At 40.2% G+C, this 14,328-nt stretch overlaps 1 protein-coding gene across 1 annotated transcript in view; it reads left to right on the top strand.

The window, feature by feature from the left end:
* Nucleotides 1-14,328, top strand: part of Myo10A (Myosin 10A) — a 250,021-nt gene that overhangs the window by 114,863 nt on the left and 120,830 nt on the right. The window contains 8 exon segments of the mRNA XM_067115921.1: nt 52-251; nt 831-984; nt 1,868-2,033; nt 3,485-3,618; nt 3,915-4,088; nt 10,529-10,689; nt 10,822-10,991; nt 11,171-11,395. Of these exon segments, the coding sequence (XP_066972022.1) occupies nt 52-251; nt 831-984; nt 1,868-2,033; nt 3,485-3,618; nt 3,915-4,088; nt 10,529-10,689; nt 10,822-10,991; nt 11,171-11,395 (1,384 nt within the window).

Raw genomic sequence — 14,328 nt, 5'->3', positions numbered from 1 at the left:
ATTATTATTATTATTATTATTATTATTATTATTATTATTATTATTGAACAGGGTGCCCCTTCAAAAGAAATCTGCAGGGTTGTCCTGGACAGAGTATGTCGAGGGTCCCGTGGTGCCTATCAGCTTGGGACAACCAAAATATTCCTTCGAGAAGCACTGGAGCAGACACTAGAGGAAGAGCGATACAAGATGCTCTCACATTCTGTGGTTACTTTGCAAAGACATGTCAGAGGATATCTTGCCCGCAGAAGGTATTTAGGAATTCATAAACATACTCTAGTTGGTTATGTTTAAACAGTTGCATGTAAATTGCATTGTATTCTTTTAGCAGTTGAAATGCTGATTTATTGGACAGTTGCTTTACATGCTGCTATTGGCAAAAATAGACTGCTGAAAATTGAAATAAATGCTGGTGGAATGCCACTGGTGGTTACTGAATGACAGTGAGCTATTTTATGAGACGGGAAGATGATTGTAAATTGCTACTTTTTTTTCCCCATTCTTTCTCATTTCATCATCGGAGATACTCATTGCTTTCGGTAAAAACAGTCACAGTTTTTCATAACTTGCTAACCCACACTTTACACAGAAGCTCACTTACAGCATCATGGATAGAATTTTCCTGATACGCTTATAGAATATGAGCCAGTAGTTTCTTTCCCTACAGTAACCCAGTTGAATTCAGTATCCACTAATTGTGCTTCACTAGTACTAGTTTACAACTATTTTTAATTGCACAATCACCAGGGATAATCAGAATTGTTTTTAGAATGTAATGTTAGTTATAGAGGCAGATTTATGGATACTTATTTATGTATTTTCTTCCCAAGATTTCGAACTCAACGATCTAGCGCAATTGCCGTACAGGCTATGGTACGTATGTGGATTGCAAGACGGCGTTACCGTGCTTTACGGCATGCTGTCATTAGAACTCAGGCCATTGTACGAGGACAGAGAACACGGAGGAAAGTTGTTAGGCTCAAGGTAAGTAATATTTTTTTATCTAGATGAATATGCTATCAAGTTATTGTCACTTAGTTATGTATAGTTCTCAGTGGTATAAATTATGTTAGGTCAGACATTTTATTTTTATAAACCACTCATTTGGTGAATTGTGCTCCTGTAGTATACATATAGTGTACACTTTCATTAACTAAGTTTCCAAGTGTACATCTTATTGAAAAGGCTACTGGAGTTTTTTTAGTATAACCTTTCCATATGGGTATGTTTTGAAGAAGGTACATTAGCCAACCAATAATTATCTGCCCCTCCCACATTTCGTCTTGAAAAATATCTTTTTATATAGTTTGCTTTCTTTTATTAAGAGAAATGGGTATTTTAATAAGATTACCCAAAATGGAAATTTATTTCATAGCATCTTTGTTTTCACATTTCAGTATCTATGAGCATACATATATATTTTTTCATATTGTGCATAATACTTAAAGGACTATATATACAGTATATATAATTAATGTGAAAGTTTTTATATTCAAGAAATCAACAAATAACCAAAAATTAGGTTAACATTGTTCACATTTGTAAAGAACTCTGTTGCACTATAGTAAAGTGGTTTTGGAGTTTTTCTTGAGGTGAATTATGATGATGGAAAAAATTAAGAAAAGCTGGAAAAGAAAAGATACCACAAGAAGTTGCCACAGAATAATGAAAATTATCCTTGGTATCCCCTTTTACCACTATGAACCAGAGTAAATATAGCTGTGAGAAGTGTCATTTCCTCTTGGTATCTAAGACTTATTGGAAATTAGGAAAAATCCATTATAATCAGTATTTTTTCAGATCGACAGGAAGTCATTTGAAAAATGCTCCTATAAAGTTATTAATTGGATGTCATTTAACCTTGCAGGAAGAAATGGCAAGGAGAAAGAAAGCAGAGGCTCTTGCCAAACAGAGAGCTGAAAGGGAAGCTCAGCAAACCAAAGCTGAAAATGAAAGAGTTCAAAGATCTGTGGCTGGTGTCAACCATCTGGAGATCCCAGCAGAGCTTGCTTTCATCTTATCTAAAATTGACGGTAATTGTTAAGTCATCTTCTTTGTCATTTTATGTAAATAATGAAATAATTTAGCTTTTCATCAGTTCATTTATACAGTATAATAATTATATATTATGACAGTAGTAGATTTGAGTTCTTTCTGTCTGACCTATATAATTTCATAAACATCTAACTTGTGGCTGGATTATACTTTGCCAAAATGACATTTAAAAACTATTCTTAATTTCCTATCTTTACCCCTTTTAGCTTAGGGAAGCAGAAGTTATCTACACAGGGTAGAGGCTGTGGTCTCTCAACTGTTAACTTTGCTTTTGGGCTGAATTTTTTTCCATAAAAAATAATTACTTATTGTCAGTTTTGACTACAGTCTCATAGACAAAACTCTCTGGTTTCTGGTTTCACATCCTGAAATATTACATTATTTGATCTTTGATTATCCTAGAAGATAACAACTGTGAACTCTCAAATGCAAACTTATTGTATCAGGTACCAAAAGATATTTCTTACTTTTAGCAATTTCTTTAATTACTGCCCTTTCATTGTCTTCCATTTCCTTATATGTTTATTCTGGTACTGAAAAAACTCTGGAAATGCCTTCAAGACCGCCCTCCCCCATTCTCAACAGAAAGATTTTTCGTTCTTGTAATTGTTTTTACATGATATTTGCTACCGAAAACTCAGATTAGAAATACTGTAGTTCTGCTTATGCCCAAGAAGATATACTATAAAATCCCTCATTTGGGGGATTTGATTCAGACCATGTGCATGAAGGCTAAATGGAGTAGACAAAGTCAATTTTTATCCATTCCATACAGTGGTAAAATAAACAAATGTAAGTCACACAATAGCACTGTTTCAGGTTGCACTTTCATACATAGTATAGTGTTTGCCAAAAAACAATAAAACTTAACATTTCATGAGACTGTACTCGCATTCACAATTACTTTGATGATGAATAGGAAGCCTTGCCAATAGTGCTATTTCAGGGTGCACTTACATGCATAGTATAGTGTTTGCCAAAAGACAAATTATTTTGCATTTCATGATACTCGCATTCACTGTTCCTTTGATGATGAGTAGGAACCCTTACTCTACAGTAAAGAGCCATATGCTCTTTATATGCAATGCTTTAGTGGTGATTAAAAGTAGACTTGTCAAACCCTTTAATGAGATTTTCAGAAAGGATGATAGATCATGCTTCAAAACATGAGACTAGCATATGTGTGATACTACTTATCATCTGTGGAATTTTTCAATCTGCTTACTGTCTCCAGGTTATCAAATAGCCCATGCATATTTTCAGTGGTGCACATTCATGGGGAAGGAAATATAACAGAGTATTTTAATATCTTCTGCAGTTCTCTCGCAAATACAAGTATTTAACAGTTACCCTTGTTCCATGTTTTTCTTATAAAATTCAGTTTCATTTTTCATTTTAAGATAATAAGAGTGTTTTTGCCTCTCTCAAGATTGGGAGAAACCACATGGCGAGCGAAATATTGTCCGACCATCTGCACAAGTCCGTCCAGCTGCCATCCATTATAACCTGCCACATGACATAGATTACTACCCATACTCTAAGTTCACAAATGTATATTTCAAGGTAAGATTTTTATGTTGGTAAGCCCCTTCTGAACTTTATAAACATGTTTACTATAATTTTAATGTGTTAAAGTTTGATGAAAGCCAAATCCTGACTTACATATTTTAGAGGGCATAATAGACTCTAATTAGATATAATTAAAATAGTAATATAAAGGAGTTAGAAAAGGAAAGGTCTTACTGATTGGCTGTTATGCCCACAATATCCTCAAATTATCCTTGGAAAATTGAAATCTCATATGAGTTTAATAGTGTTAAACTTACTTATATTGTACAGTAACGAATTCCTTTTTTCAGTCTCATCTTTGGGGTATGAAGCGAGAACCAATTAAGACTCCTTTCTTGTCAAAGTCTCGTGATGCTGATTATAGTGACTCCCTAGCGATCTTCAAATTGATTCTCAGATTCATGAATGATCACACACTCTCTGGATCTAGGGAGACTGTTTTAGGGAACTACATTGCTAATAAGGTGAGTGAATTTCTTATTACATGTACATTTTTTGTACTCCAGTAAATTCAGCCTTGTATTCCTTTTTTTGTGGTTAAAGTTTCAGCTAGCATATTGTGAATTATTTTATTTTAGACACTTAATTCAAACAAAAAGAGTTTTCACTGTTTTCATGTATTTTGTTCTTTTCATTGACTGCATATTACTCGCGTATCATGCGACTTTTGAAGACCTAATTTTGAAGCTAATTTTAAAGGGTCACATCATACATGAGATATAAAATTAGCTTATATAATACTGTATTCACATATTAGTATTGTATTATAAAATACAAACATAACGAATACAGTGTGCATCTTTTCCATGGATCTTTTAAAAAGTTATGCTTTACTTCACTGTATCCAATTATATTGTATGTACAGTATTCTAATATTACTATTGTATTATAAAATACAAACATAGCAGCTTGAACAGTTTGTTTTCTCAGCTTCAGCAACAACTTGCAGCTTAAATTTAGCAGTATACTTCCTTGCCGATCTTTTGTCCATAGCGAATAAGGGTATACAGTACTGTAATTTAAAAATATATGTCCTATTCTACTTAACATCATTTATAACATAAATACGGTAATTATTTACTATCATGCGATGGTTGAAATGTAAGCAAGTCAAGTGGTGTTATCCAATTTGCTTGTTTATAGCAAAACAGTTGTTTCTCATAGGGTTGTTTATGGCTGTACGCATTTATGCAACAAGTATAGTGTTACTAGGGATACTTTTATCATTCTCTTTTACTTTTTTAACTTATTTAAGTAGAAGATGAGATAAAGAGATGGAGGAAAAGAGGTTAGTCTATTGTAATTTGGTCTTTCAAAACAGGACCTTGCATGATACATGATATACTTGGTAAAATAATTTTTTATGGATGAAAATTTGGGGGTCGCACGATGCTCGAGATCGCACATTACACAAGTGCTGTATATAAGGTAGTTTTATTGTAATGATTTTAAAGGTTTAATCTTAGTCCTTGTGAAATTCAAGACGACAGGACTGGGTTTAACTGATTTATTTTTCGGAAGCCAGGTATACATTGAGGAATGCGGACGAAAAGGTGGTCACCGATCTGTGGATCCCATGTCACGCATTTGGGCAAGAATTTTTTGTTTGTTAGATGACATAAATGAGAATACTTTGCGTTACAATAAACACACAAAAGTGGTTACATACATCGGCGGAAAGGCCGGACAATAATACGTATGGAGAGATATATAAAAATATGAAATAATAATAGGTAATATACATGACGTGATTAATGCAGAAATGAAGAGGCGCTTGATGCCTTTACAAGTACTGTACTCCCCCCCGCAAGACAATGATTACAGGGATAATTATTGGATGACATGAAAATTAATCACAGAGGCACTGGGGGAGCAGGAGGCGACCCCTTCTCTTCGAGAACTGTGGTTGGGGGGACGACGCCAACTGCTGGATCTTCCACAGCGCGACCTCTGGGGTGCCCACGGCCCATCCTTGTGGGGCGGTGGGTATGTCTGCGGGCTGCCTGCCTCCTCTCGGATTTCGCTGTCTAACAGGAATGCTGTTTCAGCCTGTCGATGGAAACCCAATCCTCCCGGCCATGGATGTCAATGAGATATGCCTTGCGGGTCCTGTCGATGACTTGGTAAGGGCCCCTGTAGGGCCTGGTTACGGGTAGGCGGCGGGCGTCTATCCTGACGAAGACGTAAGTGCAGGAATCCAGGCTGGCCAGGCTGTTGGTGTTGGTTCTGTCCATGAAGGTCTTATGGCAGGGCACGAATTTCTGTGTTAGTTCCCTCAATCTTGGGAAGGGGGTGTTTGTGCCGTCAGCTGACGGTGGGAAGAATTCTCCTGGAATAGCTAGTGTTTCTCTGTAGAGTTTTTCTGCAGGGGACATGTCTCCATCTGCCCTCGGTGCGGTGCGGAGACCCAGCAGGACCCAGGGGAGCTGGGCCTTCCAGTTTTCGTCGCTGCAATGTGCCATTAAAGCTGCCTTCAGTGAGAGGTGTGTCCTCTCTACCATGCCGTTTGCTGTGGGGTTGTAGGCCATCGTGCTGTGAAGTGTTGTACCCATCAGGCGTGCCAGGGAGACCCAGAGTTCTGACAGGAATGTTGAGCCCCTGTCCGTAGTAATACTATCTGGCACCCTGAAGCGGCTGATCCAACTGGAGAGGAGGGCTTCTGTGCAGGATGCTGTTGACGCCTCCTCCATAGGTGTCGCCTCTGGCCACTGAGCGGAGCAATCTATGACCATCAGGAGGTACCTGGCGCCCCCAGACTGCGGTAGAGACCCAACGACGTCTATGTGGATGTGGCCGAAGCGCCGACGAGGTTGGGGGAAATCACCAATGCCTAATTTTGTGTGCCTTGTGATCTTGCTGGTTTGGCACGGGATACAGCTCCTTGCTCACTGGTGGGCGTCCTTCCTGATGCCGTACCACACGAACTTTTCTGTCATCAGGCACACCGTTGTACGCCCTGATGGATGGGAGAGGCCGTGAATGATGTTGAACGTCTTCCTCCTCCTCGAGGCGGGGACCGGGGGGGGTGGTGACTGGTGCTTGTGTCGCAGAGAAGCGTTGCGCCCAAATCTCCTAAGGGCACGTCCTCCCACTTGAGTGCCATCAGTGCCGTCCTGTATGCTGCCATTTCCGGTTCTGCTGCTTGCTCCCTCGCCAGGTCCTCGTAGTCTATGCCGAGGTGGAGGGAATGCATTTCCACCCGTGACAGGGTGTCGGCTATTGGATTCTTCCTGCCGGGGACATAGGTGATGGTGCAACCAAACTCGGAGATGGCGGCCAAGTGTCGCTGTTGCCTTGCCGACCACGCGTCGCCCGCCTTTGCGAATGCGTGCACCAGGGGCTTGTGGTCCGTGAGGATGGTGAATTGAGTACCGTCAAGCAGGTATTTGAAGTGCCGCACAGCCTGGTAGATTGCGGGCAGCTCTCTGTTGAAGGCGCTGTAGCAGGTCTCTGCCGGCGACAACTTGCGACTGAAGAAGGGTAGAGGTCGGGGGGCGCTATCGACTATTTGCTCGAGCACTGCCCCACAGGTGATGTTGCTGGGGTTGGTGGTGAGTCTCAGGGCAGTGGTGGGGTTATGATGCATCAAGGTGGTGGCACTTGCAAGGGCTGTCTTCGTCTCTTCGAACGCCTGCTGCTGCGGAGCGTCCCATGTCGATGTTTTTGGCTTGCCCTTAAGAACTACTGTCAGGGGATACATGGTGCGGCGATGCCTGGGATGAAACGTTGATAGTAGTTCACCATGCTGAGGAACTCTTGAAGGGCCTTGATTGCCTGTGGCATCGGGAACTTTTCTATTGCTTTTACTTTTGAGGCCATGGGGCGTACTCCTGCTGGGGAGATCTCATGTCCAAGAAAATCTATTTTTCCCGCCCTGAAAGTACATTTGTCAAACCTGACGACTAATCCGTTCTCCTGCAGGTGTTTCAGGATGGCGCGGCTGTGGCAAAGGTGTTCCTCTGGGGTGGGAACCTAGAGAACATAAGGATGTCATCTGCGTAACAGACACAGAAGGTCAGGTCCCTGAGGATGGTGTCCGTCAGGCATTGGAATGTTGCCCCCGCGTTCCTGAGGCCAAAGGTGGAGTAGGAGAAGGTGTAGGCCTACATCCTGAACTGTGTGATGATGGCTGTCTGTGGAACGTCGTCAGGATGCACAGGAACCTGAAAGTATGATTTAAGCAAGTCCATCTTGGTGAAGACCTTGGCCCCGTGAAGGGCGCTCGTCGGTTGTTGCATGTTCAGCAGGGGGTAGTGGTCTGGTGTGGTAACTAAATTCAGATGACGGTAGTCTCTGCAGGGCCTCCAGGAGCCATCTGACTCCTGTACCATATGTCGGGGAGACGCCCACGGGCTTCATGCTTTGGTACAGACGCCCATTTGTCCCATCTTGGCGAAAGCCCGTTTGGCGTCTTGTAATTTTTGGGGGGGCAGGCGACAGAATTTGGCATGAGTTGGGGGGCCCATTGTAGTTATGTGGTGGAAGATGCCATGCTTGGCCCCGGCACCTGGCAACTGGTGGAGCTCTGGTTTAAAAACTTCTGGGAACTCCTGAAGGAGGACGGCGTAATTGTTGGAGGCTGTGAAACAGACAGCAGGCATCCCTGGTCTGGTGGAGAGTGGTCGGGAGTGGCAGGTTATGGTGTCGAGGAGGTGTTGCCTGCCAATGTCGATCAGGAGTCCATGGTGTCCCAGGAAGTCACCACCCAGGAGGGGGAACTTGACCTCTGCAATGACGAAAGGCCAGTGGTACTTGCGGCCCAAGATGGAGATTGTGCGGGTCGTGGTTCCATAGCAGTGGATGGGAGCTCCGTTCGCGGCTAACAGGGAGGGCGTGGAGTCAGCTGTCCAAGTGTAGTCCTCCTCCAACGGCAGGAACACCGACTGCATAGCCCCCGTTTCAACCTGCAGGCTCCGCTTTGATATTTCGTACCTGATGAAGAATCCTGCTGGTCAGGAGATGTTGTCTTTCGCGGCCACTGCTGTTACTTGTGGCCGCCCTTCTTGATTTTTGTGAAGGAACAAGGGGATCTGCAGTTCCTGGCACTGTGGCCGAATCTTCTGTGGAAGTAGCACCACGCTGGGTACGTCCGCGCCCTCTGCTGCCTCAGCAGTGCCCTCCTCCTGTAGATCATGTTTATGTTTTCTGGGTCATCGTCCTCCGTCTGTGAGGGCGGCAGCTGCAAGGGCAGCGGCATGTTTGGAGGCTTTAGTGGCCTCATGGGTTTTCTGTGTGACGTCGATCAGCTCATCCATGGGAAGGGCGTCTGGGTCTTTAATTTGGCCCCTCACCTCCTGCAGAAGGCGCCGCAGGAATATTGCTTTTGTCAGACTGATTTCCTTCCTGCGCCCGTCTGCGTCAATGCCCGGCAGTGTTACTAGACCTCTCAGTTCATCCCAGGCATCCCTGGGTGATGCTTCCCCTAGGGGCTGGGTCAACAGGTCTAGTGCGTGCTGTGCTCTTTTGGGGATGGGCATGGAATATGTTTGCATCAGCTTGTCTCGCAAGGCCAAGTATGCGACCTTGCCTGGTTGTGAGTCAAGCCATGGGGAGATTTTGTTGAAAACCTCTTCAGGTAGCATTGTCATGGTAATGTCTGCCTTGGTCTTCTCATCTGTGATGCACGCCACGCAGGAGTGAGCATCAGTGCGCAGAAACCAAGATACTGTGTTCTGGTGCGAAAATGGGGGGAGCTTCACTGCATCTGGCTTTGTGGGCAAAAAGGGCACGCAGACAATTTCTGTGTTTCCGGATTTGCATTGTAATTCAGACTCTGCCATCTTTGCTGTCACACACCAAAATGCGAGTGCATGCCGTATTTAGTCCACTAATGGTGTTAGAATTCAAGTGGTCGATGTGAGTCATGAATAGTGAGGGCCAAAACTGTTCGAAATGCCGAAACGTGCCCTTGCTGGGACGCTGTTATTAGCCCGTTAATGGCATGGGGTTCCTCTGACAAAGGAGCTTTCAGAGGCCTAGACTGTGTCACTGTTTTGAGTCTGCTAAAGGCTCTCTGAAGGTAAATGCAGCCGTATTTAGTCCATTAATGGCTGGGCCAAAACCGCATGTTTACCTGTCACTCCTCAGGTCACCAGTTGTGAGATTCAAGATGACAGGTCTGGGTTTAACTGATTTATTTTTTCGGAAGCCAGGTATACATTGAGGAATGCTGATGGAAAGGTGGTCACCGACCTGCAGATCCCATGTCACGCATTTGGGCAAGAATTTTTGTTTGTTAGATGACATATAAATGAGAATAATTTGCGTTACAATAAACGTACAAAAGTGGTTACATACATCGGCGGAAAGGCCGGACAATAATATGTATGGAGAGATATTTAAAAATATGAAATAATAACAGGTAATATACATGACGTGATTAATGCAGAAATGAAGAGGCGCTTGATGCCTTTACATCTTAAGATAGAGCTTGAAGTATTAAAGGCACAAAAAACTTTTTTTTTTTTTTAGATATTTCTGTAGAAGAATATTTTGGGTAGTTTTTGACATTCAAAGAAACTCATGGGCTTAAGGTACATTATATACATAGTAGCTAACATTTTAATAAATAATGTAGATTAATTTCTAATATATTTAATGTAGATTAATTTCTAATGTATTTAATAATGTATGTATTTGGAATAGAGTACAGAATTGTGAGTTTAATGTGAGGTTTATATTTTACTGTTCAGTACGATACCTGACAGTGAATTGTCTCCGTTAGTTGTAGTACCTGTAGCTCAGTTTAATTTTTTCATAGAATAAAAAGTCTTTAATGATATGTTTCACAGTTTATGAATTATATCACATAATCTTGTGTAATTACAGAGCAATACTTGTATAAACTTGATATCAGTAGTAAGTCTCCAAAACTAACTTTTTCTTACAACTTTGCTGTTTCCAGGGTTTAATAAATAAACGATTACAAGATGAAATTATATGCCAGTTAAGCAATCAAACATGGAAGAATGACAATAATGCAAATGCTGAACGTGGATGGCTGCTACTTGCTAATTGTTTGTCAGTCTTCCCACCTTCTTCAACACTATATAAGTATATTTTAAAGTAAGTATTTCTTTATAAAAGCAGATTATTTTGCATTTGTGTGATTCATGTATTGCAGATAAAGGTTGATTGGAAAGTAGTTTGTGGCAGTGAATGTTGAATGCAAGTTCTTTAAATCCTGACCTTTTTCAGACATGTCTCTGACCATGGACTCAATGGCTATGCAAATTTGTGCCAAAGAAAATTGCTTTCTTCACACAAGCACTCCTCAGGTGTTGCTAGATCGTACCCTCCAACTGATTTGGAGTGGAGAGCAAATCGTAAGAAGTCTCGCATGGCTCTGGAAGCAAGATTTCCCGATGGTAAGTGATGCAAAATGCAGGAAGTCAAATAAAAATAGAACTGAAATTTTGACACAAAATTTTGATTTAGTCTTGATGGTTTCTTGTCTGTTTCAGGTAACATTCCCATCAGAATTTGTTTTAAATAATTATGTCTATAACTTAAATCTTGACTGGTCTCTTCTTATGTAACTTTTTAGGGAACCATGGAATAGCTGAAGTTGATTCATGGACAACTGGAGAGGAATTTGCATCAAGATTGTTAGAAGAAAGAGGAATTAATGAGACTTCAGGTTGGACAGTAGCTTTAATAGAAGATGATACAATGACAGAAATGCCAGGGATGGAGTATGTGCTTGATCTTATTGGTGAAAGAGAACTACCTCCAGGTTTCCCTAGGGGCACTTCAAGCTTTTTACACTCAGGTATGACTTTTAAAGATAATCAAATGTGCATTTTATTTTTTGTCATTTTTTTCTCCTCTTTCTCATAAAGGAAGTATGCTATTTTTTCTGAAATTAGAAAGATATGGTAATCAAGCTGTGTACATAAAAGGTATAAAGCTCTTATATCTAAACCTACAAGTTATGTAGGAGTTGAAGTCAACACGCTTCATCTTATTCAGAGGTTTCTAATTGACTGGAATTAAAGAGTATTGTAGATGGTATTGTTACTGCACTTAATCCTATTAGGTTTAGTATATCACAGAGTAGTGTTTTGTGACCTTAGTATGAAGTCTTTACTTATGTCATGATTGAGGATTTGAAAATAGAATGGCAAAGAATGCAGATGATGCAACCCATATTGAAGTTATTTATTCACCCCAATGTGAAATGAAGTGTCTGCTTACTTTAATAGAGGTCGGGAATGGAGTTGGGACAGTTTTAAAGGTCGCCAGGGCAGCACTGCTGTAGAGAGACCGATGTAAGGTAGACAAGATTTGGGCATGAACAATTAAAATTATCTGTTGCTGAATTCTTTTGCTTTTGATAAATGCTGTACTTTATCTACTAAGGTGGAGGAAACAGCACCTATGGAGGCAGCAGTATTGTATCACAAGCCAAATGCTGCTTTGAAGTGTCGTGTACCATCTTTTTATAGATAACATTTCTCACTTTTTAATGTATGTACACCTATACAGTATATTTATTTGTTGTAGATCTATATATTTATTTTGTTAGTATATTTTTGTTTCTTTGTTTCTTCTGTAATATGCCATCTCCTTTCTTTGCTATGATTTTCTGTTTTTTTATATGAGTGCATTCTCTATTGTGGAAGCTTGCTTAGTAATGTCTCTGTGTGTTCCATATGAATGCATGCACATTAATAATAATAATAATAATAATAATAATAATGTTGTTAAGGGTCCACAATAATATAATTGTTAAAGGCTCATGTAAAATTTACAAAAGCTTTCGAACCCTACTCTGGGTTCATCTTCAGTCAAAATGAGTAATTTAATATGAAATGTACAGAGGTAAGCTTAAAAATCAAAATACAAAGTCACTGAAGATTGTTGACACCGGTAGTTAGCTCCCAAATAGACTTAGGTGATGAAGAACAAGGGCAGTTTTTCTAACTCTGTGATTTCCTCTCCTTTATTAATATTCCTGGTTGCAATTCTGCTCGATCTCCTTACAGGTTGACGTAATGTTGCAAGAGGTCCTTCTTCAGGAGGCACAGCTTGGGTACCGTAACCAGACTCCCCTGGTGCAGTAGTTACCTGGACAGGGAGAGGTAAAGTAGAAGCAGCACCAGGAGAGGGAAAGACAGAGCCTGTCCTAAAGTTAAAATCTTTTAAAAACATATTGATAATAGAAAAATTAACATACGGATCTTCGTTAACAAAAGACTTATTTCCTTTGAATGACTCTCCTAAGCTTATAGCAGCTCCCTCAACTAGTCACCTGACATTCACATTGTTGCTTATAAAGATAATATTAGCCTCGTTCCAATTGGGTCTATAGTCATTACTGAATGCATGTGCTACTATAGTGCTGTTTTGTGAGTGTAGCTCACAAGCACGTTTATGTTTCCCAACCGTGTAATTAGTCCTTGTCCACTTTTCGCCAAAATATTTTCTATTACAATCCTTACATGGTATTTCATAAACACCTGGGACTATGGGATTTTTGCAGTTGTTATTGTTTCTTACGAGGTTGCGTCTTATCGTATCTTCATATTTGAACACAATTTCAGTGTCCTTCTGACATTTGTTTACATAACTACTTATATCCTTCACTTCTGGATTAAAGGGAAGCGATACATATCTTTTTGGTTTTCCCTGCTGTTATCTTTAAGACCATAGGAACACCTCTTAGGTCTCAAAATTGCTTTCTCAATGAAGTGAGGGGGGCCACCTAAGGCTTCTAAATGTTGCTGAGATATGTTGAAGTTCGCCGTCTATATATTTGGGGTCACAAATTCTGAATGCTCATAATGAAAAATTCATAATGACATTGCTTTTTATTTCTTTTGAGTGAAAAGAATAAAAGTGGTTATAACTCTCTGACTTGGTCGATTTTCGATAAACAGAAAATTTGAATATCTGACCATTACAGTCCTTAAAAACTAGAACATCTAAAAAGGGTAATTTAAAATCAACTTCTATTTCTGTCATGAACTTAATTGAGGGTAAAATGCTATTTGCTATTTTTATTAGTTTCTTTAGCTTGTCATCGGTACCTTTAAAAATAATAAAAATGTCATCAACATATCTCGGTCTCGCTCATTAAACTGGTTTCTTTTATTTTTCCACAAACTCCATGCAAATATTAGTGAGGACAGGAGATGGGAGATGCCATGGTAACCCCTGTTTCCTGTCCTCGCTAATATTTGCATGGAGTTTGTGGAAAAAGAAATTTTAAACAGGTGTGGTGAAGAAATGAAACCAGTTTTATGGGTGAGACTGAGATATGTTGATGACATTTTTATTATTTTTAAAGGTAGATATGTTGATGACATTTTTATTATTTTTAAAGGTACCGATGACAAGCTAAAGAAACTAATAGAAATAGCCAATAGCATTTTACCCTCAGTTAAGTTCATGACAGAAATAGAAGTTGATTTTAAATTACCCTTTTTAGATGTTCTAGTTTTTAGGGACTGTAATAGTCAGATATTCAAATTTTCTGTTTATTGAAAATCGGCCAATTCAGAGAGTTATATCCACTTTTATTCTTTTCACTCAAAAGAAATAAAAAGCAATGTCATTATGAATTTTTCATTACGAGCATTCAGAATTTGTGACCCCAAATATATAGACGGCGAACTTCAACATGTCTCGGCAACATTTAGAAGCCTCAGGTACCCCCCTCTCACCTAATTGAGAAAGCAATTTCAAGACCAAAGAGGTGTT

Source organism: Macrobrachium rosenbergii, chromosome 14, assembly GCF_040412425.1.
Source record: "Macrobrachium rosenbergii isolate ZJJX-2024 chromosome 14, ASM4041242v1, whole genome shotgun sequence".
Taxonomy (NCBI): domain Eukaryota; kingdom Metazoa; phylum Arthropoda; class Malacostraca; order Decapoda; family Palaemonidae; genus Macrobrachium; species Macrobrachium rosenbergii.
Note: the sequence above shows the minus strand (reverse complement) of the source record. Positions and strands in the feature narration are given on the sequence as shown.